This window comes from Taurulus bubalis (assembly GCF_910589615.1).
Source record: "Taurulus bubalis genome assembly, chromosome: 10".
Lineage (NCBI taxonomy): Eukaryota > Metazoa > Chordata > Actinopteri > Perciformes > Cottidae > Taurulus > Taurulus bubalis.
Genome location: NC_136598.1, coordinates 9,272,111 through 9,298,571, shown reverse-complemented (window position 1 = coordinate 9,298,571; position 26,461 = coordinate 9,272,111). Strand labels below are relative to the sequence as shown.

At 40.5% G+C, this 26,461-nt stretch overlaps 1 protein-coding gene across 1 annotated transcript in view; it reads left to right on the top strand.

Annotated features, from left to right (window-relative positions):
- Positions 1–26,461, top strand: part of LOC306742820 (protocadherin-16-like) — a gene marked incomplete at both ends in the record, with an annotated part of 69,366 nt that overhangs the window by 25,171 nt on the left and 17,734 nt on the right. Inside the window, one exon of the mRNA XM_079225253.1 lies at positions 25,775–25,963. Within this exon, the coding sequence (XP_079081379.1) occupies positions 25,775–25,963 (189 nt within the window). The remainder of the gene's footprint in view (positions 1–25,774; positions 25,964–26,461) is intronic.

The window sequence follows — 26,461 nt, the reverse complement described above, 5'->3', positions numbered from 1 at the left end:
CAAAGGCATGAAATATTAGCGTATTAGTTAGATGCACTTATTCTGTTCTTGTCTGGCCACAGATCATCAGGGTGGGTGTGGCCAAGGGTCAGGGGTCAAAGTTTGGCCAACAGTAGGCTCAGCAACTCTGCAGGGCCTGAAACACGAGTAAATCAAAGACGTACTCACTACTCAGAGCTGTGTTCCAGGATCCTCAATCAAATCCAATCCAAGCTCCAAACGGTAACAAGAAGAAATACAACACTGAGAGGGTCTCTCACCAGGTTTTCCACCTCTGCTGCTCTCTCCAGTTCAACTTTTGTATTTTCTGGGCCTGGTGTGATCTGTTAAATCCATTAGTCCAAGGAGGCCTGTGGCTCTTTTTCCCGTCTGAAGGGATATGTCAAACTGTTAGCAGTGTATGGCCTATTGGCACTTAACATTAAGCAGAGAATTGAAGCATGCACTTCAAACGAGAAATCGCTAAAAGGCTGACAGACAACTTGAATAGTCCGTAAGCCAATAACCATGGAGACTATTTGTCTCAGCTTTGACATTTAAAACATAAGGTAATAATTTGTAATTTGGAGATTAATGCCAGGTACAATCTTTTTTCTTCTTCTGAGTGTTAAGAGCCAATGCTGAAGAAAATACTGAAGCCTTTGAATTTAGAGCTGAACAGCTAAAGAGAAAATGAGGATTAAGGAGGCACAATTTGTTAGGGCACTAAATCAAATGTGGGTTCGATACCAACCATTTTACTTCTCAAATCGCATTAATCAGTGACGATAAAGCTTTGTGCTTAAATATAGAAAATAAATGTCCATATGGGGACCCTTCAGCAGATCACAGTGGCTTTAAGCAAGACTTTAAACTGAGCATGTGTTCAGTGAAGAACTGTGTCACTGTGCGGAAAATGGCTAGAAAATTGGCTGACCCAAAGGAATGCATTGATGTAACATGTAAAAATGTTTTTCCAGAAACTGAGCAAGGTCAAGTTGCAACAATAAAACAGATTTTTCCTTTGAAAGTCCTTTTCAACATAATACACAGTATTTGTGCATCAGTGACTCATAACGCCTGCTGTCATGTCGAGGTAAACCGTAATACATGAAAGAAGATATTACGTCCTTCATCTTTAGTCCAGAGTTACTGCTATGGAGCATTAAACAACATCTTGAAATACTGCAGTGAATGTAGGCAACTGTTAAGCCTTTGCTTTGTTGGTTTATGTATGGGTGGTTTGTTTTTTCCGTTGCCTCCGCCGCTCCATCCAGATCCCCATCCTCAGTCCCTACTCTGTTTGGCAGCGCTCATTGTTGAGTCGCTTGTGGTGTCTAGCAGCAGGTCCACCAAAGTCATCCAGAAGCCGAGCCGGCAACCGTGAGAAAAGACTGCTGTGTGATTGTATTAGCTTTTGAGCGCCACGTTGCTTAATTAATGAAAATGACCCTGGGGCAGAGAGTGAAGCCATTGTCTCCACAGTGACAAAGTCCCTGCCCATCAACAGTATCCTTAACAGGATTTCACAAAGTATGACAGGCGTTCTTAATTTGTTGGCTTAGACCACTACAGAAGGGCCCTGGCAGCTGAGATGTTGTCTTCCCTACACTTTGCAGTAGTGACTTTTCAAACCCTAGCAGCTCACTTGAGGATCATAAAAAATAAGCAGAATCTTAAATGGCATTTGCAAGTAAAAGTAGTCAGTTTTGTGTTCTGTGCCTTTTTACTCGTCTTCCACAGTTGTTATTTTAACTTTGCAACATAAATGCTGTCCAGCGATTTAACCTTAATTTCCTTTTTGCCAACCAGCGACTCATACCTGCAGATTATGGCACGTTGCAATGCATTCATTGCACATGTGAACAGTAGCTATGGTTCACTTGATGATGTGTGAGCACCTCCCTCTTTCCATCCTCTTTTCATTCCTCCTCCTTTAACTTTCTATTTTAGAGGGATGTAAATGTGGGCTAGTATTATGATGGTGACGACCCTTCGGGGTCATCTGAGAAGTTCAGCAGAACCAATGTGACCAGATTAGTTTGCATTCCTCAGTGGTGAATGGCTCTCTCTGGAAACTATTACCTGAATTACCTCAAATCAAAGACTTCTTCCTATTATCTCAGCAGGATCCGTCAAAGCAGACCCAGTCTGTGACTGCCAACTAAGATGTTAGAATAACAGTGTTGCTCCAATAGCTGTTTCCTAGACAACCAAACTGTGTTTTTGATGAATTAGTCAACCATAAAAACCTTACACATCCTGAAAGCATTGACAATCGCGGCAATAATTTGTCAAATACATTTTTTTTTAAGTAAAGTGATTCATAAATATTATATACATAACCTTATATATTAAATAGATTTTAGTGTGTCTCAAACATTCTTTGAGAATTAACTTTTTCAACAATACCCACACACACACATACACACACACACACACACACACACACACACACACACACACACACACACACACACACACACAGACGGCTGAAGCCTACACCTGTCAGTCTTTCTCCACAGCCTCATGTGTCAATCACTGCTAACACTTACTGACAGTGAATAAATATTCCCAATGGCTCCCCCACTCAAAATGTAGATGAAGATGTGTCAGAGACAGTGGTGTGCTTTGAGTTTGCAGCCGGTAGAAGACAGACTGACTCTTGTCCCGCAAATAGACGTCTAACAGGACAACTCCTATATGAAAGCAAAGATTATTGTCAAGCAGAGGCACAGTCAAGCGCTTAGGTACCGGACCAAGCAGTGGTTACGAATCTGAACAGTGTCCTTTCTGGAGAACTACCTATTATAAGGTTGATATTATTATTATTGTAGGGTTACCATGATCGACATCCAATCTGTTATCGACCTCGATCATTTCTAGTTTTCACATTGTGTATTTGTGGTCATTTGTAATACTAACTCTGTAAGACAAAACATAACAAAAAGGAAAAAGCAAAAATCTCAAAGAATACGAGCAGCCATCTTTGAAATCTTGACTTAAATTAAACTTTTCCAGCCACTGGGGTTCAGAAATATACAGCTTAGATAAGTGTCACTCTAAAGAAAGTACTCACTCACTCTTTATGGCTGAGACTCTTTAACAGGCCTCCTAATACATACGCATATTATATTTTAAGTTCCTCTTTGATGTTTTTAAATCTCATCTGAAATTTGGTAAAGCATGAAAACTCCTTCTTTCTTCTCACTGCTTTTCTATGAAGGCCTTTTGTTATTCTTCTCCCCCCCGCAAGAGTTTGTGGTTTCAAATTTCTCCCTGGCTTACAAAGATATTGAAGTCTCTGAGCTTTGGATTGCATCTGGTACACTGACTTCACATGCTCCGAGGGAAAGTTTTGGTTCGGTCAATTCAGGGGACATCTCTTCACAGCTTGATTTCCATTTCCATGACTATATATTGAATGTTTTATTGTCACATTTGCTTTTTAAGAAGAAAAAGAGAAGATAAAGTAACAGCATGGGATGGAGAAAAGCATGTGCTGCTTTGTAGCCACTGACCTGTATCATTTAAATAATGGAAAAAGAAAAAGTAATATATTAATTAGATCCCCTCTTGAATTAATTTCAGCTAATTTGTGTGGTTTGGACAGTCTTTGTTTTAGACTAGTGTTGAGTTGGGCCTTTCTGTCAAGGGAGATGAACAACAACTAAAAGACAAATGATCCACTCGCCTCTTAGTATTTCGACCAGGGTTCCTTGCCAGGTTCCCCATACAAGAGAACTTCAAGTTCTATGAGGGCTGAAGCATTTCTTAAGACATTTGTGTGGATTATAAATTGTATGTGCAGTGTTGAGCATGCATGCACTGCTGGGGAACAAACACACAGAAAGAGCGTTTACCTTTATACCTTTTATAGTGGATACTGAGGGAGAGAGAAACTCTAACAATATGGAGCAAAAACAACATCTTGCTTCCATTGTTATGTTCTCTTTGTCGGACTTTAAAATAAGTCGGCATAAAACAAGAATAGTCTTTAATTTCCCCTTTGATTAGATTGGCGGGGAACTCTTTGGTCTCCCTCCAGCAGGCTTGTGTGAAAGGAAAGATCCTAATCCCCGAGAGTGAAGGGGTCTGCTGTGGGGGAAACTCTGAGAACATATGGTCACAAAGTGTGTGACTCCAGGGTCATGCCTGGTGGTTTTTAACAAGATCACCAGAGCACAGCATTCTATTTTTATATTGATCATCATGAAATGGTATAACTGGAAATGATCCCGTAACCGTATATGTGTATCATTCTGAAGAGGTATGCTTTTATTTGGGGTTGTAGAAGTTGAAGTCAAGTTGAAGCCATGAGGCTCATAATCTGTGGTGGCTTTTTTTTTTTTTACCATATACGCCAGACTGCTTTGTTCAACCTTTCACTGGTTTCTGTGAGATCAGACAATGACCCATCGTTGCTCAGCCTTAACCCTTTTTTATAGATTTAATTTTCTGGACAAGGTGTGAAAATAGTTTTTTTACTACAGGAATTCTACATTCTGTGTCCAACAACATCAAGATGGGAGTAGTGAATATGCTTTATTCCCCCGGCGGCCATTTTTAACTCACACCACACTTGGGGTAGGAACGGCACGTACAGCACAGCAATGACTCGCTGTTTAAAATGTACATCATAAAAATGTCAGCTAGAGGAAAAGCATTTATCATCTCTCAGATTCCCACCGGAAAACATACAGTATTAGAAACAAATGGGTCCAGAATCTGAAAGGATGTAGCGTCAAAGCTTTAGGTTGCCGGTATGTACTTGACAGCTATAGCTACCTTTAGCTACGTAGTGCTAGTGTCTTAACAGCTGTGGCAGGTAATGTATCACACAGAGACACATTGATGCAGAAGTGTCTGCTTTAAAAACAGCTCCAACCCAGATGTGAAACTGATGAGTGGGAATCTGTGTCTTGGAGAAAATGTTTTGATCCGTTGAATACATTTGAACAGTTAATTAAACTCCAGGAAAACACAAAGAGTGTAGAAAGAGAGAATGGCATTGAGAGACAACCATAGTTTTCAGGTGTCGTGTTTTTAGTGGCACATGTTCACACACTCAGTTTCATCCACTGTCCTTTCCCACCTCGAGTTTTAGGAGATACATCTCCTCAAACTCGGAATAAGCGTGAATGTCAATTTTCAGACAATTACCTGTGAGTAAGTAAAATAACAAAGCCAACACCAAGTCCACGTGTATTAAATAAACTGAAGATTTGGACGGGATTAAATCACAGCTATGTTCTGCAATGATTATGTTAACCTCCTGCTTCCTTTCATGAAAATAATCACATCTCATTAAAGAGATGTGAAACTGAGCTTTAAGACTACATGGTATGAATTTACTAGATCAAAGTGGATGTGAAAACATTTTTTCTCATTGATGTGTCAACGTCACTCAAAGATAAACAATTGTTGCAGCTAATGCTCCTTACTCACTGAATTATAAATAGAGCAAACCTAAATATTGCTGTTGAACATAAACTCTCTCTATCTGTGACTACCGACATGACCCTCTCAAGGCTGTCAAATTTACAAGACCCTTAAATAAATACATGCACCTACTGTGTGTCTGATATAAATCCAGCATAAACCATACTGTACTGTTTATATAGGATATAAAAGACACTGCGTGGGGAAGTCACTTTTGAAGTCAGCTTTCCCACCTGTTTGAACATCAACCCGGAGTGAAATAAAATAGGCCAGGCAAGGCAACTTTATTTATAGAATTTCATAACCGAGAAACTCAGTGTGTTTTACATTAAAAAGACAAATAACAGAAGCCAGAGGCATACTCAAATTCAATAAACATAAAGCATGTGCAACACAGTGAAATAACAATAATATTGACAGAGACATATATAACAGTTTCATTTTTTAGGGATAATACAAAAATAACCTGATTTTTAATCATTATTAAATGGTACAGTATCTTCTTTGAGATATGTGTGGCACCACCCATCTCTAATATTATATCTATAGAGGCGGGAGAGATAACAAGCCACACACTCCGCGTGCTCCTTCAGCACTTTTCCTCCCTGCTCCATGTTCATTGCTAATATTCTCATTAGGACCAATGGGACGGCTGCCTAACATGTTTTCACAGCCGGTATGTGACATCATCACATTTCAAAAGCACCTCATAAGCACATACTGGACTGAGGTCGAGTCTGGGAAAGCTTATAGCCGCCCCTCAACCCGCCAAGCCATTGTCTCTGGAGTGGCAGTGATCTAAGAGACCGTGAATGATGAAGAGAATAAAGATGATCAAATATTATTTAGAACTAGGTTTAAATAGCTTCGCAGTATCTGTTCTTTGTTCATTTTAATTCATTACTAATCAGGTGCACTAATGGAGAAATAGTATTAATTTTGTCATTAAATATTTTCTGGAATGTCTACAAATAATCCTGCCTTCATCTAAAAAATTTATTAAAAAATCCCCTCACCTCACCTCAAACCATAGTGAAATATCAAACAAAGAAAAGCTTACCGAAAAGCCGGTCTCTGGTCAGCCAAAAGGTCTTAAGTCAATTCCTAATATAAAGGCGGCGGACTTCAAATGTGCAAATGGTCGTTTTCCAACCAACCGTATTGTCCTTTAACACTCTAAGCAAAGGCCACACAGCGTGCAGAATACAAAGTGAAAAAGCTTTAAAACTGACACTTTGATCTCCAAAGCGAGTGTTTGGCAAAGACACAACTGTTTCCCCACAAAACTGTTTAAGAAAAGGCTGTAATCGGCATCTACAAGCACTCAAACAACTTGTTGGCATGGTGACCTATTCTTTGCACATGGTGCAAACTGATGTTGACATCGTCCCTCATTAATTATTAATCACTGATTGAAGCTTTTGCTCAGAGTTGATATTTTTTTGTCATCTTTTGCGCTTTCCCATTTCAAAATCAGCATTAGAAATGAAAGGCATAGAAACGAAAAGCCATTGGAATATTCCATTACTGCAGATTTTTATCTTGAGGAAAATCTGTCTATTTTATCATGCTGGGCAGAAATGTCCTATCATACTTGTATTTAGTCCCTTTGTTTCAAAGGCTGGTGCTTTTGTATATTATGCCACTGGTGTGTCTTAGAGGAAGGTGACAGCAGTTATTTTTCTCGCTTAATGTATAATATAAGATCATCCAATCCAACTTTGGCCATGAACCCAGTATTCTCAGTTTGACTAGTTCCCCTCTCCGAGCTTTTGCCCCCTGAAATTAGGCGTAATCCCTTTGAGGAGTGGTTGATCTGCTTATCGTTTCGTTACACACCGAGCCAGTTTCTCCCACAAAGAATCTATCATGTGACATCTGAATCTTTAACCCATCAAACAAGCTTAAGTTATACAAAGTTCGAGAGATCCCATGACTTGCCAATAATCCACAGTCCCCATTTCCCATTGGCTTTTTGGATTACAATATGTTTTCTTTGTACCATTTTTCTTTTCTGCTATTAACACTAAAACAGCCCACATAGCCATGAATTTCTTTATGAAAGCCACATCTAATCCCTCATTACCCCACATTCAGGCATTTATTGAAATGCTAGTAAGCCTTGTATGTGGTCCTGCTGGATTAGTGGATTCAACGTTTCACAGTTGAGAATTTCCAATGCATCTGCATTACATGCATATAGATAATGCCTCTTTTAGTAGCTCTTTGCAATGACCTGTGTGTTCTCCCCTATGTCTCTGCCATCATGCTGATCTATGAAAACCAGGGCCCCTCACAGCAGCCGCAGTTAAAGACACTTTTGTTAGATCCTGCAACTGTTTGAAGGGAATAGACTCTAGTGTGCTGATGTAATCTATTAAAGGGAAGGAAAACATTGTATAGTTGCTGCTGAATAAGCCCTGGAAGGCCCCAGCCTCAGAGGAAACTGCGAACAGGGGGTTGGAGGATTAGAGTGTTTTTTTCTCAGTCTTTGGCTTTACTTTCCCCCACTTTTTCCTCACAGTTTTCCCCCTGTTTCCTTTCTTTGTGAAGAGGTACTAAATTTGCTGCTGGCCTCATCGTACAATGCACCCTTTACATTCACAGACAAGGATGACTGGCAGATGTAAGTTACTGTTGCATGTTTTCTTAAGATATAAGGGAAGTGCTTTACAATGAAAGATCTCAGATCAAGTTTGCAGTCTGGGTTTTTAGACCCAAATCAATACAACAGAGGACATCAACACATAGATTTACTTCAATTTTCAGAAGGGAACCTCAGACTGAAACTATAAGCACGCGGTCACATAATGGTTATGTATTATCTTAAGTGTTGTTGATGTTCTTTAATGTGGCTTTATTTTCCATCCCTGTGCTTCCAATAAAGAGTAGACATCAGCAGTGTGTAAACCATAAAAGAGTTTATACCATCATTGTGTTAATCTGCCATGAGAGCTAGATGCTTATGTCAGTCTTGAGGTCCACAGTTTGAGAGAACCGTAGAGCTTTTCCATGCCACATCCCAAATTTGCTGATTTCCCAAAACCAGGATGTACAACAATGGATGGCACCAACACCAATGCATTAATATATCAGACATGTGATCTATCGCAGGGATTAGCTGTGTTTTCATTAAGACAGTTGTTTCATAAGGCAGGGTTCATCAGCACCATAGGGGTGCCATGAGCTACGTCTAATTCCCCTGCACAGTTGGCCACATGTATCTTCTCCTCAAAACCACATCTGCTCTTCAAGATCAGTTTCAATTTGAAATACATCACTCAGTGCTGCAAACAGAGACATATGGAAAATAATGCTCCCTTCTTTTATTTTTACCTGCCGAAAGCATTTAATGATCCTCTTCTTTCGTGTCACATATGGAAAAACATCTCTCTTATTTTCTTTTCATCCCAAGCAAAATCTCTGTCCGCTGTTTATTTTCATTGGGTTGTTTATTTAGCTAATCTTTCAGCACTCCTCTCTTTGTCTGGCTGGCTTAGAGTTGCTCTGCCACTCGCACCAGCTCGCCCACTATCCAATAAACCGGCGACCCCAGGGCAGCCTCAGTGTGTTCGTCTTGGCTCGTCTCCCATTTCAGAAAGGCACCAGAAACGTAAGACACGGATGCATGTGTCATTTGGACAGCTTATCCTCCCTACATGACTTGAATAGCCTCGTAGCCGCCATTATTGGTCATTAAACAACCTACTCTCTTGGATCTGGTCAAGGTCTGTGTCCTCCCTGTCTATCTGCTCTACTGCTTTCGTGACCTCTCTTGTATGCCTGTGTAGAAATATCACTGCAACTGCTGTTATCTCCAAATGAGGATACGCCGCAGCTTCTACACCAACATCATGGCTTAAATATACTGACAGTTTTATATCAGGAATAGGCTCGTCAGAAGTACAAAGCAGCCTTTTACATGCTCAGGCCATTTTTCATGTAACAGGTGCCGAGAGAATCTGTTCAAATTTCTGCCTCTAATACGAAGAACATATGAGGATTAATCTGCAGTCAGTTTAGAAGCAAGAGCACATACCTGTAAGGAGAAACACATTTGATCATAGTTAGTCCCTTGGTGTGCTACAGTAGACATGAAGAACGAAAAGGGCAAGAATGACTGCAACGGAAAATCTTTTCAAGCTGTGAAAATACAACTTATCAAAGAGGCTGCTGGAGACAAGTCACATCCCCTTTACTCACAACCCCATATTTGCACAGATCAAGTCTGGTTTGCCTATTGACTGTTTGCTACCCATGAGAAGTGACTTTTTAAATTCAAACAAAATATCAAACTGTCTCATTAAAACAGCAAGCTAGTGCCATCCAAAGAAAGACTATTTTTCCTCTTAATTTGGTGTCCTTTCACACAGAGTAATCACAGTGCAGCTAGGTTGGTTAAAAAAGATGAAACATCTATATACGATTTCTGCCTATTACTGCCAGTTACTTCCCGCTGTTTAAAGTTGCTGCAGTTAGAAAACGGCCTCCTGTAGTTCACCACTGATCTCTTTCGTCTTTCGTCCTACTTGTCTGTGCTTCGCAGAGTGCACCATAGCAACCTTGCCGTCCTCCTCTTTATAAAGGTCTGATAGAGAAGGAAGACAAACGGTGACCTGTGACTGTTGTTGTGTCTGTTAGGTCAGGCTGTCCTTACACCCTGTGACACATTCCACTCATTACAATAAATCTTTCCTCAGGAATTAAACTTTGATTTATTCTTGCCATTGTCACAGGGGTCTTGAGTCAAAGTGCTCAACAGGGAGTCACAGAGGTTAGTGCCCAGGGTCTACCAGCAGGATATGATATATTAATCCATTCAATTCCTGCGTAATGTCCTCTAACACTGCCTTGATGGGCTAATTTGTTGCTATTATGGGCATGGTTGAAAGACTAATATGCATGACTATGAATAATTAGTTCAACTGAACAATAGCCTTTGCAAGACACAAGAACTAATGTAGAGTAATGAGTTTCTAAACCACACACAGTTGGTTATACCAGTCTTAGCCTCATGTAATTGGGTTATTCTACACAAATGGTAAGGCGCATGTCAATGAAGCGTGAAATATACTTAAGTTTGTGAATCATTTATTAATACAATATTTATTCAAAAGAAAGACATATTTTGAATGTTCTTCTGCTCAGTATTAAGAAAGATATGCATTAGGATGGAGAGGGCTTATTGTCCACATTGTGTGTTTGCGTGTGAAAATACTCTCATGCTTTGTATCTGGCAACTGCCCATTTTTTATGCATTGCTAATGACCTCTACAGTGCCACATACTGTACCATACTACATACCATACTATACTATACTTTATCTGAACCTGCTGCCAGTATAACAACTTCTGAACATATTTTTTATAAAACAATCTTGGATCCAAGACTATGTATCATAGTCGATATATCATGTTTATTGGCATCACAAGTGTGAATGTTTGTCATTCAAAGCATAGTTGAGCTTTCAATTTTGATAGCTCTGCTCTGCTCATATAGTAGTAGCAGTTGTTACTTTGTTCAAAAAGACCAACTGAAGAATTTGAGTCGTATCAGCGTTATTGGAGTTGGAGAAGTTCCTGTGGATTAAATGAGAGAAGGGAGAGAGATATTGACATCAGCAGCAGAAATCTTCCAGGAGGTACATCTGATGATTGGTTGATTCTCCAGAATAGGGTACTGACACGAAACTGATTATAGTGAAGCTGTGCTGGCACACAATAAAAGGATTTGAGATTTACCATAGAACCATGACATATGTTTTGTTGAATCACTGTCCAACTGTAAACAAACTAACTTCCTAGCATTGAACTTGTTGAATGTGTCTGCAGATAAGGAGATACTAGATGATGACCCTTTTCCCTCTTCTATGTGTATAATGTCTGCATTCAATCACAATGATGATGTTTTTCTGCTGTGGTCCTGAGGTTAGTTTAGCTCAGTTCAGTTCGTTCGGATCGTTTCAGCAATTTCGTCACTCAAAGAACAAGTAGCCACAAATTTAGAGGAAATGAAACATAGAGGACGGCTGGACATGGGGTGTTAGCATAGCCAATGAAGCATTGACTCCACCATCTAAATGACAGAGGGCGGATGCTGCAGAATTGTAGCCAAGCGTATTAAAGCATTAGTTGAAATGTTGTCTTTTGGATTCACTTGCTTGTTTAGTAAGTGAGTTACTTCTTGTGGTTTATTTGAAGATAATTTTGCTGGTCTGAGATAATATCATACCTCAGAACATCAGAGCAGTCTTTAATTACAAAGTCAGAGCAACATTTACTTGGATCATGGAACAACACAAAAGACTTGAGGGAGAAGTTAGGTGCCAATTTATCTGTGATTTACATTACCCTTCCTTTATTTCTGTGCCATAATTCACTTGTCTGCCTCGACATCATGGTTATTGATGAAGGCAGAATAACCTCATATGCCTACCTGACACAAGTGCCGGGTGGCTGGCCACTAGATGAAAGACAGAATAGATGGTTTTCAGGCCGAAGGTCACAAAGGGCAGCTGGACGTTTGGCTGACCTGTGACATAGGACTCACGTTAGCCAGAACTTTGTGCTTGATTGGATTAGATTAGGAATGCCTCGTATCCTTTTCTGTGTAAATCCCAGAGACACAGATGCATGAACTCTCACAAACATGATCAAGTATTGTGTGTAAAGGTGGGAGGGGTCGACACTTGAGACATCTCAAGACTGGAACATTGGTCCGTTCCAGTCTCTTGAATCTGATCTTTTCTCCAGGTATCAAACGTTATGCTGTTGTAGACATGGCAAGCACATGTAAGTATAAAGAACAGCATGGAGCTAATAGCTTGCCAACTAGTTTATCAAATTTCTAAACTAAGACAAGATGTGGTTTTAACTTTAATCACCTACGTATCAATACAAGAATGTAATGGAAAAAAAAAAAAAACATTGGAGAAATTAGTACTAATATATAGGCCCTCAATTAAATGTGTAGAACCTTTTAATCGTAGGTGGTTTGGAGAGGTGATTCTATCATTGTCATTAATATATATGTATGTCTACTTCAATGTCACAGAGCCTGTAGCATATCCCATAATGCATTGTGTAGAGGGTAAGAAAACACCCAAGGCTTCCTGTTCATCTCATGGCAGGTCACACTGAGCTGATTAAGGTCTTGAGTCGAACAAAGAATGCAATGTCTTAAAGAACAAGAAAGAAGAGATCCATTGTTCATGTGTTTTAGTTTTTTGTCAACAAAGGAATTATGTTGTAGTGGCATACATTTTCTAATACATTAGTCTAATTTTGCAAGGAAACCCTTTCCTTATTTTCCGTGAAAATCAGATAAAGCCTTTATCGGAGTATACAAAACAAATATGTTAGGTGTGACCTCTGCATAGCTCCACATTGGCTATCTGCTGCTCCAATCAAAAACTGTATTCCTTTCTGCTTTGTGGGAAATATTCTAATTTATTTGTTGAATCTTGATGGAATAACGTCAGTTTTTTCTTTCAACAGAAATACCACCATTGTTGATACCACTATTGGTAAATGGCAATATACCAATATAGGTCTAAACCTCTGATTTGCTATCACTGATGGATCGGAAAGCTTGTGGAATTCCATTACTGAGCCTCTCTCCAAAAAATGCACACAGAGGGCATTCTCTTGCACAGCTGGACAAGCAATTAATACTGAAGCAAATGTCCAGACACTTGATGTTAACAACCCCGTCCTATGTCAGTCTCATTGCTCAGCAAAAAGCAGGAAATGTAATCACTGAACGGACACAGGCTTGTGGATAAGTGCTCTTGCATAGTGTGTGAGGTAAATTTGAGGTGTGTATGGGTATAACATTGGGATCATTGGGGGGGGGGGGGGGGGGGGAGTCCTGTCCAAAGCTCAGTTTTTGTGAAAGCCAAACAGGTTTTTTTCTTTTAAATAGATGAAATGTGTTTGATTCAGACTTGTGTGTGTTCCTTTTAGGAGCTTGCGTGAGTGTAATCTATCGGAGGACATGTTTACTGTGGAAGTCCCTTTTGCTCTGAGAAACAACCAAAGTGCTCACTGACTACCTTATGTATACTCAGAAGGGATTGTTTGAAATGAATCATATGAAGGAGGGGACTGGACATGTATACAAGATAAAATATAATTATTCTATCACCTAAATATTTTGCTGCAAACTAAATAAATATCCATGCGAGGAAATGAAACATACGTATTGCTTTGCTTTCAAAAGAATTTGTGTGAAAAAAAATGCTCATGAATCAGATTGAACATCTGAGATGGTAAACATACAAATATCACATAGAACCGTACTACCATAACAGAAAGTGCTCCAGTTTAGGAGGTGACGTAGTTTTACATGTGGGAATATGGAAAATCTCATTATCACATTTTGTTTTTCAAGTTTGAAAACAAGATGAAAGGTGTAATGATGACAGAGCCCCAGTATCTCTATCCATCTCCATGTGACGGAGCCAGAGTTTTATGTAAAGAACAGCTGTTTGTGGTTGGCAGGGGACTGTTTGGACCGTTAAAGTACATATTGTGTGTGTGTGTGTGTACGTGTGTGTGTGTGTGTGTATGTGTGTGTGTGTGCGCGCATTCATTTGTCTATCCAGACATGATTCTCCGGATAAATCTGTGTTGATTCACAATTATGTGACTCGTTGAAACAAAAGAAAGCGATCCAAACAGACACTCAGCCATCGCCAGAGCGAACCAGGGATGACTTCCCTCAGGACCGGGCTTACAGTTAAACAGACTTCACTGGAGAAACCGCGTGCATGCCAGAACCCTGTCTGGGCAGTCTTCATTTGTTTGCAGTGTTTATCAGTTGACAGGGCGTGTTTATGTATACGGTTCCAGTTGGCCTTTATGACCCCGATGCCCCGACTCACCCCCTCTTCCTCTCCTCGAGAGCAACACTAGAGAGTGAGCATTTTCAGTTCTCGTCTCTCCGGTTGGATTTCATTCATACAAGAGTAGTAGTGCAGTAAAGCTGCGGCTATTGCAGTTGTATCACCCCTTTGTAATCAGGAGGCTTTCAGTAATATGCTTGAACATTTACATGGATGATGAAATTTGTGTCAATCACTATGTCAGACAACTCAACCTGAAAATATGCTTGGTGTGGGTAACATGATACTTTTTTAATGGATTTGGACTTAAGGGCAGTCAACTGAAAATATTAATAAGCTGGGTTGGGATGTCAAGTCTTTTAATAAAGAAACTGAACATTTACTGCTATTAACCCTTTACATGTGTAAATGCGTAGCCTTCTTTATTTCACTTGAGAAACAAGATCAACCCTTCAACAGTAGGGTTACAGTGAAACTGTTGGTCTCCAAGGAGAATGACTGACTGATTTCTTCACCAAGTAAACATTCAATGAAATGCTGGTGCCACATGGCAGCTTAATTATGGTCCAGTTAAATTGTCTCCAAGCCACATTACAGCAGGAGTCTGTCAACTTCATTATTATGGGGAGCAGCCACTGCCTGGGGTGAGAAGTCTGAGTAATGATGTACAATGTCACATTGTGGAGCCCCTTCCTACTGCATTTAGAAAACATGTAAGCAATGTGCTGATGATCTATTGATTTATTTACATTTGCACACTGAAGTAAGTGGCCCTGTCTAGCTTTTTCAAGTACTAACCTTTTCGGTGTATCACTGAACACATATCAGACATGAATCTAAAATGCAATTTACAACAAATTATGTATTTAAAGCACACACACAAAAAAGCAATTTAGAAACCTTCATTGTCCGTTAAAAATAATTAGTCATGCTTGGCTATGTAATATCGAACATTTTCCCGTTGAAAGTGTATTTGTGTTGGCCTCCCAGGAGACTGGACAGGTCTAGACACTCCAACATAAGCAAGTACACACAGTGGCACAATACTTTCCAAACTATCTTTTTTAATTACTGTTTTCCAGCAGGTTGGATTTAAATTGCAATGGCAATACAACTGTCAGTAAACATGTCCTTCAAACTGAGACATTTTGGAAGCTGCCTATTGTGCAATGTTTTTTTTTTCCATTTCCTGTCCCCTGAAAGATGAAGGTGTTTCATGATGGCCCTACTGGTCCTGTGCAGTTTATTAAGAGCTGCATGCTTGATTCCCTGCCACGCCACAGATCTGGCTCCCTCTGCTGCGCTGAGAAACTGAACCAATCCATCCCAATCGTACTCTTACGGCTGACCTCAGCTGTGCCTCAGGGTCAATACTGTACAGTAAATGCACACAAAGTGATTACCACTTGTGTATTTGTGTCTACATGTCGGTATCAATGTCCACATGTGTCGTAAGATCAGCATCTGTATGTGATTCTGTGTGTGCAGGAGAGTTCTTCATGCAAATTGAAATCCTCATTTAAATAATATCAAAGCAGAAAAGAAAGATCTGCACCATTATCAGCCAAACTATCAGCGCATGCAAGACAATTTAAATTTGATGTCTTCAGTGTGTTATTCATTATTAGTGGTTATATCCGCTACTCCCAGTTTACCACCAAAAGATAAAATTAGCAAGTGGTTGCATGGTACTTGCTTTGAAATGTCTCCATTGGAGGATATGGATCCATGTCAAAATGAAGAGCATTCTGTTTCCAAGAGGCTTTAGGCAGATGTGTCTCCACTAGTTCTATATTGATGAATGCAGTGTTCTTTGTAGCCAACTGTGATCACGAATTTACTGAAAGACAGCTTGATCACAGGAATGTAGCGGCCTTCACTGTAGACTTGGCTCACACAGAGAAGAGAGGACCAACTCCAGCGTTGAGTCTCTCCCTACGCCTCATCAAACAGGCTCGTGGACAGGCTCAGGGTCCAATCTGGCTCTTCATCTGTGCTGTGTTTGTGCATGCCATGCTCAGTGGGCATTCTACCACCCACTGCAGGCAGCTGTAGCATTAGCCTAGCCCACATCAGTGCTCCTGCACCCCCACACACTGTGCATGGTTCATATTAGCTCTCCTCCCACCTAGCCAGACCCTGGGATCCACCACCTGGCCTGCCTCAGCAGATCAGAGCTGAGCGCAGCTATTGGATGTCTGGGAAAAGGACAACGTGCTGAAATAGAGCCAAGCTAGAGCCCGACAGGCCGGGCTCCATGGGTATGGTGTAAGGTCACCTCCCCTGCTAGATGTCTCATGAGAGCGAATCTGCTCAGCCAGCTTCCAGCATCAGTTCACCTCCCACACTGTAGGTACTGGCTGTACTGGCTGTACTGGTGGCTTTGTGTTGTGGGTTTATTGGAGGTCATGTCAGAGGTGTGAGAATCAAGTGAGAATCAATTATTGTTTATACACATGACAGATTTGAAAAGGCATTTTAAAATCTATACTTCAGCTTAGTGTATTTGCATACAGTATTGTGGTATTAATGAGCATTTTATCAGCGCTGTGCCCCTTGAAATAAAGTCAAAGTGTGCTTTTTTTATCACCTAGAATTCCACATCTGCAAGGCAGCAACTGGCAAACAATTTTACACCCATTGGAAATATAAAATCTGGGTTAATGGCAAGCTCCTCCAACCCACTTGTTTGTTTTAAATTCTCTGACCTCCACATTTTGTTATGAGATTGTCATTCAAAATTATTATTCATTCTCAAACTAGCAATTTTCTCTTTATTTTCTTTCCATTGGATAATTAGTGGTCAGCATGCACGAGAAAATAGTGGCAGCTTTGTTTCTCACATTTGACCTTTGGAAAATAAACAGGCTAATGTTTTAAGCAGGAGCCTCTCACATGGGTTACTGAGCTGCCTGTCATTCCAGGTGGCCGAGGGTTAACGCACCAGTATGCTGACGCTTCCAGTGGAGTTTTTGTCATATTTATTTTTCCAACCAAAGCTAAACTTTTATTAAGAATTATCCCTGATATTGTGTATGAAGAGTTTGTCAGCGGTGGCAAATGCTGCACATGATGGCAAAGTCCTCCCCAGCTGTGAGCTCACACCGAGGTCAGCAACATGTCTGCATGTTCTTCTTCAGGACATTTTCAATAAGAGCTACAAATCAAAGGCTCCCAGTTCACCTGTTGGAATCATGGCTCATATCAAATATTGACTGGGTTAGTACACACACGAGAGCTTTTAAAAACACCTTGAAGTTATTTTCAAGGTGAAGTTAAATTCCTTCTTGATGACCACAGACCTGCTTGAAGACAGAATACTTGTATAGAGCAGATGCATACATGTTTCTACTCTACTACCCTATTGCCCTCAGTGGGGCTTTTTGTTGTTACTATTGCAATCATTTGTACTTGATTAACTTGTGCAAATAATTTGAAAGCTTAAAAAAGTAGTTTTGCATGTCTGGTTTTAAATGCAGCTTCCAATGTGTTCAGCTCAAATAGCGCTCCCTTTTTTCTTTAGCAGCTCCTCTCTGCTCATTTTGCCTTTTCTGGAACTTTTTTCTCCTTAAATGGTTTGATGCTTAACCACCTCCAGATGCAAGGTTTAGATTAATGACAGATGCTTCATTTTTAGAAGAAAGTCTAATGAAAGTAAAAAAAAAAAAGGCAGGCCACCTAACTCCCAACAACTGAACTTTGTCACAACTCTTAAATTGCAAACTACAAAGAGTGCCTGCATATATTTTTTAAGTATTGTGAGCACGTGTGGTGAACTCAGACAGGTTCAGAAACATCTTGAGGCAAGTTTGAATTCTACTTAAAAAAGAGGTGTTTTTATTCTGAAGACTTTTCATTTCTTATGTTGTTAGATTGCACTAGATATAGACTCACTGACATGCTGCTTGTTTACTGGAGGTTCATTTGGGCAAATATATGAGAATGAATGGAGGAATTGAGTTTTGAAATACCACTCAGTCTTGTGTTGAAAACTTTATGCCACTCAATAGGTTGTTCTTGTCATTATTACTCAATAGAAATGCATTTGTTTCCAAAGCAGTAGCATTGATAATACTAAAAGAGGGGAACAGTTACTCAAATTTGGTGAAAACAAAAAAAAGCCAATTTAATGAACGTGCCTCGTTAGAAGAGGGCCATCCAAAATTGGAACATTTGGTGACAAAAACAATTGTTAGCATTCTGGCTTGATATTCTTAAATGGTGTGTTCTATCACGTTTAATTAATCAACACACTGACCTACTACCGCTTCACACACAGAAACTGTCACAATGTTTTGACTAACTTTTTCCTGCAGTGTAGTAGTTATGGTGAGTGATGTGTGAGAGAAAAGGAAAGAGACAGAAACCTTATCCTGTGTCTGCACTCTAGCACCGTGATTATATCCCTGTCTGCTATATTTCCTCGCTTCTCTTCCTCTGCCAGATATGTGGACCTTACACCATACCAACTTGCTGGTGGGTATGGCGTTAAGAGTTAAAGGTTAACCCGTAACCTGCCTTTAACCCAAGTCCTCCACATTTATGTCAGTGAACTACACAGAGAAAGATGAAAAGCTGCAGTTCATGATTTAGAAATCAATACCTTTTTTGTCTCCTCGTGTCAGAATGTGGTTCTTTTATGTCTTGAACTTAGACAATCCCATCATAAGAAACTAGGACAGTAAGACCTGCTGGGACCAAAGGCTTAGCAAAATGCTGCTTTCTTGTTGCAGACTGCTCATTTTTTAGCTGAATTATGTCAACCTACCATGTCATTCTGGAAAATGTAATGTGAAATATTATCTGTTGTCATGTTTATCCTTCAGCACATGCATAATGAACGTGTTCTTCTAAAGTTCTAGTCTGGTCGACTCATTAGCCCTGTAAGGACACTTGGAACTCATTTCCAGAGTGAAAGGACAGGTCTGGACGATATGATTTGGCAACTGGCACATAACTGTATATTTTTAGAGAAATCAGTGTGATTAAGATGGTTACTGACCTTGACAGTTATATGGTGTTTCACAGGGATACTTCGATACAACAGATGTATTTTAATGGACATCTGGACGGAGAAAGCACTCGACAAATCTGGAATAGATTGTTCATGTGAAGTCTTAGGGATACTAAAGGAGGTTTTGTGAATTTGAATTGCTAATAATGCAGCTCTACATAGTTGCATGGTCTGCAATTATAACATATATGTATATATATTGCTGTGCCAATTGCCAGTGTAAAGTTTCTGAGGCTTTTACAACAAAAATCATGTAAAGAATAATTGAGAGCTCATGTCGAATTTTCATTCAAAGGAGTCACGCTCAAATTGCTGTTTTTGAGCGTTTCTTGAGAATAACATTTGTTTGGAAGGCCACACACAGAGACTTGCTCCCAATCAAAAATATGTTTTCCCCAAAATCAGTGAGGTTGAAACATGTTGGTGTTTCAGTCCATCCAACCTTCCAACACTTAGTGTCCACATGGCCCCTGTGGCCTTTTGTTTTGCACTTCTTTCAGGTCAACATTTTGCTTTTTCAAACACCGGTACATGATGCGATGTCTCGGAAAACAGTTGGCTTGATTTTGTTGAATTCACTCTGGATATTAATGGCCCCCACAGGGTGAATCCTAATGTTTTTGATGACCCCCGCTTATACAGCATCGGTGTCATGCCAATATTTCCATTTGTAGACTAAAATATCAAAATATATCAGACAGATTGCCATGACTGAAATCATGGCATTTCTCGAGTGCCATAAACCTTTCAATTGCATCTAACATGTAGTATATAGTCAATATTTTTTCACACTCAAAGCTCTGTTTTTGGCTTCAAACTTGAATGTACTAACATTACCAGAAATTGGTGGAATACAAAGGAAAGTAGAGCACAAAACAACACAAAAGAACAGAAAGACCTTTTTTATGTCACATTCACCTCACATCGTGTTCCTCAGACAGCACAGAAGAGTGTCGCATAGCATCCAGTAGTCCTTCAGTCAAGTAGAGCTTTAAGAAGACCATCGTGTGCTCTGCCTTTCTCACACTATACGAGCTGAATAACACAATAAGGCTGCTGGAATGCTTCATAAACAACCTTAATTCTTTTTCAACTGGGAAATCTTTTTGAAATTTCTATATTTTATCACCCTTGTACAAAGCAGCCAGACATCAGAGACCACAGTTTGGTCGTATTTAATGTCACCATTTTATAGACCTTGCATATGTCTTAAACCAGACCTGGGCATCTTATGGCCCGCAAGAGGTCAATCAAAAATCAAAAATAAATAAATAAGGCGCACGCCATGAATACAATACAAACGGCACTGCTTTTACTTTGAAGGCAATGTATTTATGTGTGCGTGCACGCGGGCGCTTACGCAGCCTCACGACGGGCAGTGTTGCCGACTTGGAGACTGAAGTGAAAGCGTATTGTTCTGCAGCTTCTGTCCTCAGCGAGCAGCGGGTGCTGCGGCGAGACCCCCGCCTCCCATGGAGCCTCGCGCTGCAGTCTCCGCCTCCAGATTGAAAATTAATCGTGCAAAGCCGCACTATGGCAGAGCACTTTAAGTCAGGATCTTCTTCACTCTTCTCTCAAAGAGGAGAACATTCCTCACATGAGGAGGCCTGCTCAGAAGATGTTGGTTCTCTTTAAATCTACCTACATGAGAACAAACATTCTAGTGATGAAGTTCAACAGATCAGATCCTCTCTCTCAGCTGTCCTTCACATCTCCACCTCATTCAACCAGACTTCATGCTCTTGTTCAAGCCAACACAGACTGGACTTTTCTCACCGAGTAAGAACAACTGAACTGGAAAACATCAAAAGCAACCTTGGGAAAATTAAACTATGCCGTCTTAAACTATGCCGTGAAGATTACAGCTTTTCGTGTCCTGAGTAACCATCACAATCTCTCACATGGTTGATTGTAATCCAGACAATACCGTCTGTGGGGCGAATGTTTACATTTTTGGATGGATTCGTCAACAGTGAGTGGGCATCTTCCTTCCACCGGACCGGTGTGGTCTCTGTTTGGGTCTTTAGTGTGGTGGTGGACATGTCACGAAGTCTATATCCTGTCTGTCTGCTACTTTGAATGAGGCCTTTAGGACGTATCTGCCTTACGCTCCTCATCTCTGCTGTCCTCAGAAGTGATGCCAGGACAATGGAGGGAGAGGAGTGTGCATGGCTTCACACCAGCTGTGAAAGCTCAAAGAAACTCCCAGTCCAGATTTCTGCAACGCACCCACTCTTTTGAGTTCTTTGAGCCTACGCTTTCCTCTTTGCCTTTACTGACTTTTAATGATCTCCATGTCACTCCATCAATCTATCAGACCCTGCATGTAATTGCTCTTGTGGGAGTCTTGCTGTTACAGGATTAATCGCTCATGTCTGTGAAACTGTCACAATTGATTTTTAGTATTATTTAATTAATATCTGGATAGTTTCCACTTTTGGAGAAAAGGCAAATGATTGGGATTGATATTGCTGTGAATGAGATTGACATACAGTAAATCGTGGCATTATTTGAGTTTAATATACCTTATCCTTCATCCTAAAGATGGCAACTAAAATATCTCTATTATGTGCAATAGTCAGCTTAACTTTTATAAGTCTCCGCAGTTTGGCAAATAAAGTCCTCTTTATTCTACACCCTAAGAGATGGAAACATGTTCTGGTTCAATATTGACACTGATTTCTGCAATTGAATCACTTCTTTAAGCTATCACAGTTGCATGGCCAACTGGCTTTAGAAATGTCATCCAGTATTTCATGTATGTCCTGGTGAATACAGAGAGGATTCTGGTGTGTAATCAGAGTGCAGAATGAGTGTTTGTAGGTTGGTGTTTTTGCTTATGCGACAGGATGCGTGCATGCTGAGTTTGATTGATGCGTGTGATAATTTCCCAGTTGGCAAACATTTACATGAGCACTGCGTCATTTCTGGCCTATTTGGATTGGCAGAGGAGCAGTCCTGATTGGCTGGTCTAACTGAAGACTACATGAGACAGATTTGTTTGACTGGGCACTCTAAAATCCGGGGAGCATGATTGAAAAATTCATTTGCTCACAGGTTTTTGCACCAGTTCTTTCCACGGGGGAGAACTGTTTTGCATGCCTGCACAGTGGAGATGAATAGAGGCGCAGCAGCCTGGGCATGCTGACATTCGTGCTTTTGCCTTCTCCACAAACATTTAAGAACTAGAAAGCCACAGTGGTCAATCACGTATGATAATTCTAATTGGCCTTTTGGGAAATGCAACTCTAAAAATAGAAAGCACCTAAATCTTGAGCTTCTTCTTTTCCAGGCCTGGCTCTCTCTCAGACCACAGAGTGAGGACATGGGCCAGAACACTTGGAACATCCAAAAGCCTCAGGATCATTATTACATTTGAACATATTCTACATAAACATAGAAAGGCATGTTCTCTTCTGTGAATCCTGTTCTTTGATTGGACAGTCAGTCAGTCAGTCAGTCAGTCAGTCAGAAAGTCTCCTGTGGAAGGCTCCTGGAATCTGATGGGAGAACCACAAGTGCCCCAGTTATCTTTGGATTCCCCCAGCTTGTTTAACTAAGGACTTGGCAAAACGTTGCCATTCCCCTGCTGATAAGACAGCTCCCATCATGCCTCACTCACACACACAGAGTGTAGGGAGAATACTGCTGGCTGCTGCTGCTGATCTAAGATTACTCCTGCTTTTGAACTTTTAATCCAATAGAAATAGAGACTTTTCATAATACCTATAGATTGCAGTAGAAAGTGTAAAAAGTTAGTGGGAAACAAAGTGAGGCCCCTAGTATTCATGTCAACATGGATACCACTAAGTGGCGAGTGGTATTTTTCTCCCCCCTGCAGGGCGGATAATTCCTACTTATGACTGGCCCATCTTTAAAAACTTTTTTTGTTAGAGCTATTTCCTTTTCCTCAAAATGTGTATGTAGATGTAGAGGAGGCAATAATCATAATGTACTTGTGCGTCATATATGACTTTGTTTCTCAAAAGAATTCATTTAAACAACAAGCATTTTAAAAGGAAAAAAATAAGTATTGGAATGAATGATGGATGACTTCTTGTTACATTGCCGTGGAACTGCAGCATTATGTAACATCCTGAGAAACGTTCAGACTTTATCTAAGATTCTGTGAGAATCTATGAACCCCCATATGAAAATATGTTGAGATTTATACCGACTTTGTTCCTGATTTATCTTCATCTTTGATGCAAGAGGCCACCTTTTGTTCAGTTATCCTCATCTCTCAGGGTCCATGGTTTGGGGTTTGGCTAATTGTCCTGCTCATTTTCTCATTTTATATGGCCTCATATGTCATTTCATATGTGTGACTGACAAATTATAATCTCCTGGACAGAGAAGTCTGCACTCCAGCAAGATGACAGTGATAGGCTGCTATTAACTCAGAAATGAGAGTGGAATTGAAATCACAGTCTCAACAGATTTCAGAATAGACTGATTGCTTCAGGCATTCTACTTACAGGGGTAAGGATTTATGCAAATGTAATTGTGGTTTATTATCTTAGATTACCCATACGCCATACGTTTAACTCATAGAACATATTGTTCAAACCACATATGGCTTCAAATATGTTCACCACTTTTTTCAGTGCTGGGGCTCTGGGAGAAGTGTAATTATTAAAGCCCCAGATCCTCCTCATGTAAAGTAATTTCATGGCCTACACATCACTCAATCCCCTGTCTCTTTGCTCAGTATCTCTGGTGCACACACTGTACCACTGCACTTTGCTTAAGTTTAAACTTTTTAAACTTACCGGGAACCCTGACTGGTAATGTAATTGTGTGCTAACTTTGAACACGGCACTACGTTTTACTGTGTGTCATTATGGATTCATAGAGTTCAAAAGAGCTTCGTCTCCCACCCCACTAAATGTAACTTGTTTTTATTTATTTATTTTTTCAAGTTTTTGTATCATAAATATAAATGTGAGCTTTTTACACTGGACTTTCTTTAACTGCATGTGGGTGTACTTTGCAAAAATATTTTTCTATGGATTGTTGTGGCTTAAATGGAAAGCAACACTCTCCTCAAATAGCTTGTACATTCAATGTCTGCCACGTGAGTCAGTCACAATGGGGGAAATATTTCCTTACCTAGGTATTGCTAGAATGCTCATTCAACTTTCTCTCCAGCTGACACTCATCACAAAACTGTGAAAGAAAACAAGCATATAAAGCCGCGGGCTTGTTATAAATAACTTGTCCCACTGCAAAATGATAAAATATTACAGTAAGCTGCAGCCTCCGCACGTTAAAAGATGGAGTGGCTTTCTTGTATTGCTCTTGGTTTCCCCTTTCCTCATGCGGTTTATTATTCTTCTCTTTGGCTTACATCTCTGCCAGCTTTACAACTCCCTCACTCCTACACACTACTCACCCTCTGTTAGGAGTTACAGTCAAGAGTGTGGAGCATGCTCTCTGCTGAGTCCCCCGTCTGCCATCTGCTCAGGAAAGAGATGGAGCGGCCAAACCTTCATTGCCTTGAATGAATGATTTTCATCTATTCACACTCATACTAAGGCCATCTTTATAGAAAAAAGTCCGCTGTTGATGATAAGCATGGCTTGCCTTATTTTTCTTGGCAATGTTCCTGATAACTACTCCATCTTACGTAGAGGAGGCTCCCTGCTGCTGAGTGTTGCGGAGCACCAGAGCACAAACTGAGCTTTTTAGTTTTTTTTCTTACAATTAGTGTTTTCCTGAAAAGATCCATTTATAAAAGATGGAATGAAGGAGAATTCTAATCAACTTGTGAGGTTTAGGCCGACTGTAATCTCTGGCAAACTGCAATCCAGCGCCAACACTTGCAAACAATTATACTGCTGGTACCTAGGGGTCCAATCTGATTGGTGTATTTGCTCTTGCGCTGTCTTGGGAGATCCTGTGGTAATTGAGTCGGCTCCCTGGTTGATGGCTTGTGAGCTGCTTTTATAGCTGCAGCCCTCTGTAGATGTGTGGCATTATTAAAACCAGACCGCAAGTGGGATATTACAGAGGGGTCTAGTGCGCTGCACTGAAGCATACTGTGTGGTATCCCATTGTTCCACTGCCGTCCCTGTCCTTTGCAGACATACGCCACTCCTGAAGCAGGCAATTTTCCTTGCTGGCAGCCCTCCCAGAGCCTGTAGAAGTCATCCTCCTCCTCGCTACCCTCCTTCATTCCCTCGGAGGCCCTTTCTGCCAAAGGGCCTGTTTGGCTCATGCTCAGGTTCAGATAAACAACAAAGACCAGGTCCAAAGATGCTTTCAAAAGGCACCTGGTATGGTTCTCTTATTTCAGTTTGTGGATTGCCATCACTCTTATATCCCTTTATTGAATTTAGATTTGATCTGCTGCGGCTTTAGAGTAGTATTATTAATGAGTATGGAAACTGCTGAGTTTATCCAGTAGGATATTTCTCTTCCAAGTTAATAAATTCACATTTTAATGCACGATGTTGGAATGTTTAACCAATAGCATGTTTTCTTCTCTGTAGGTGACTGCGACAGATGCAGACGGCGGCTCCTTTGGCTCCATTAACTACTCCCTTGGCTCTGGTATTACCAATGTGGTTCCATCTCAGTTCACCATTGGCAAGGAGACTGGTCAGATCTGCACTAGTACCGCACTAGACAGAGATCAAGGCCCAGTCAGCTTCGACTTTACTGTAACTGCAGTAGATGGGGTGAGCCACCGCATTTTGAAATCATGCTTAATATGAATCGGTTGAGCCGCAGAGTAATCCTATAAACACAGCAGCCATGCTTTTCATACAGAAGGGAGAGCAGAGACATGGCCAACTGTGCAGACAAACTTATGGTTTGAGCAGCCAAGAAAAAAAACTGAATCTTGAATGGCTCACCGTGGCAGGCTTAATCAAAAGAGTACGGTATATCCTGTTCACTTTATGCCAAATAATACTTAACAAATAAAAGGTTTAAAATGAAAGAAAATTATTGCAGCCATGTTAAAGCAATCAGATGGAGAAATGCCTCAACTGTCAAGGCAGTAATATTTTAACAAGTTGGACTGCCGCCTCTCTCGTTTTTGCCACCTGGTCGAAATGAAAAGCCTGCACTGTATTTTCTGCGAATGAAAAGCCTATGAAACTGATTGTTCTGTTGCGGCGAGCCCTCTCACCCTTCACGGGTCATGACATATTGCTCTGTCCCGGGGGAAACTA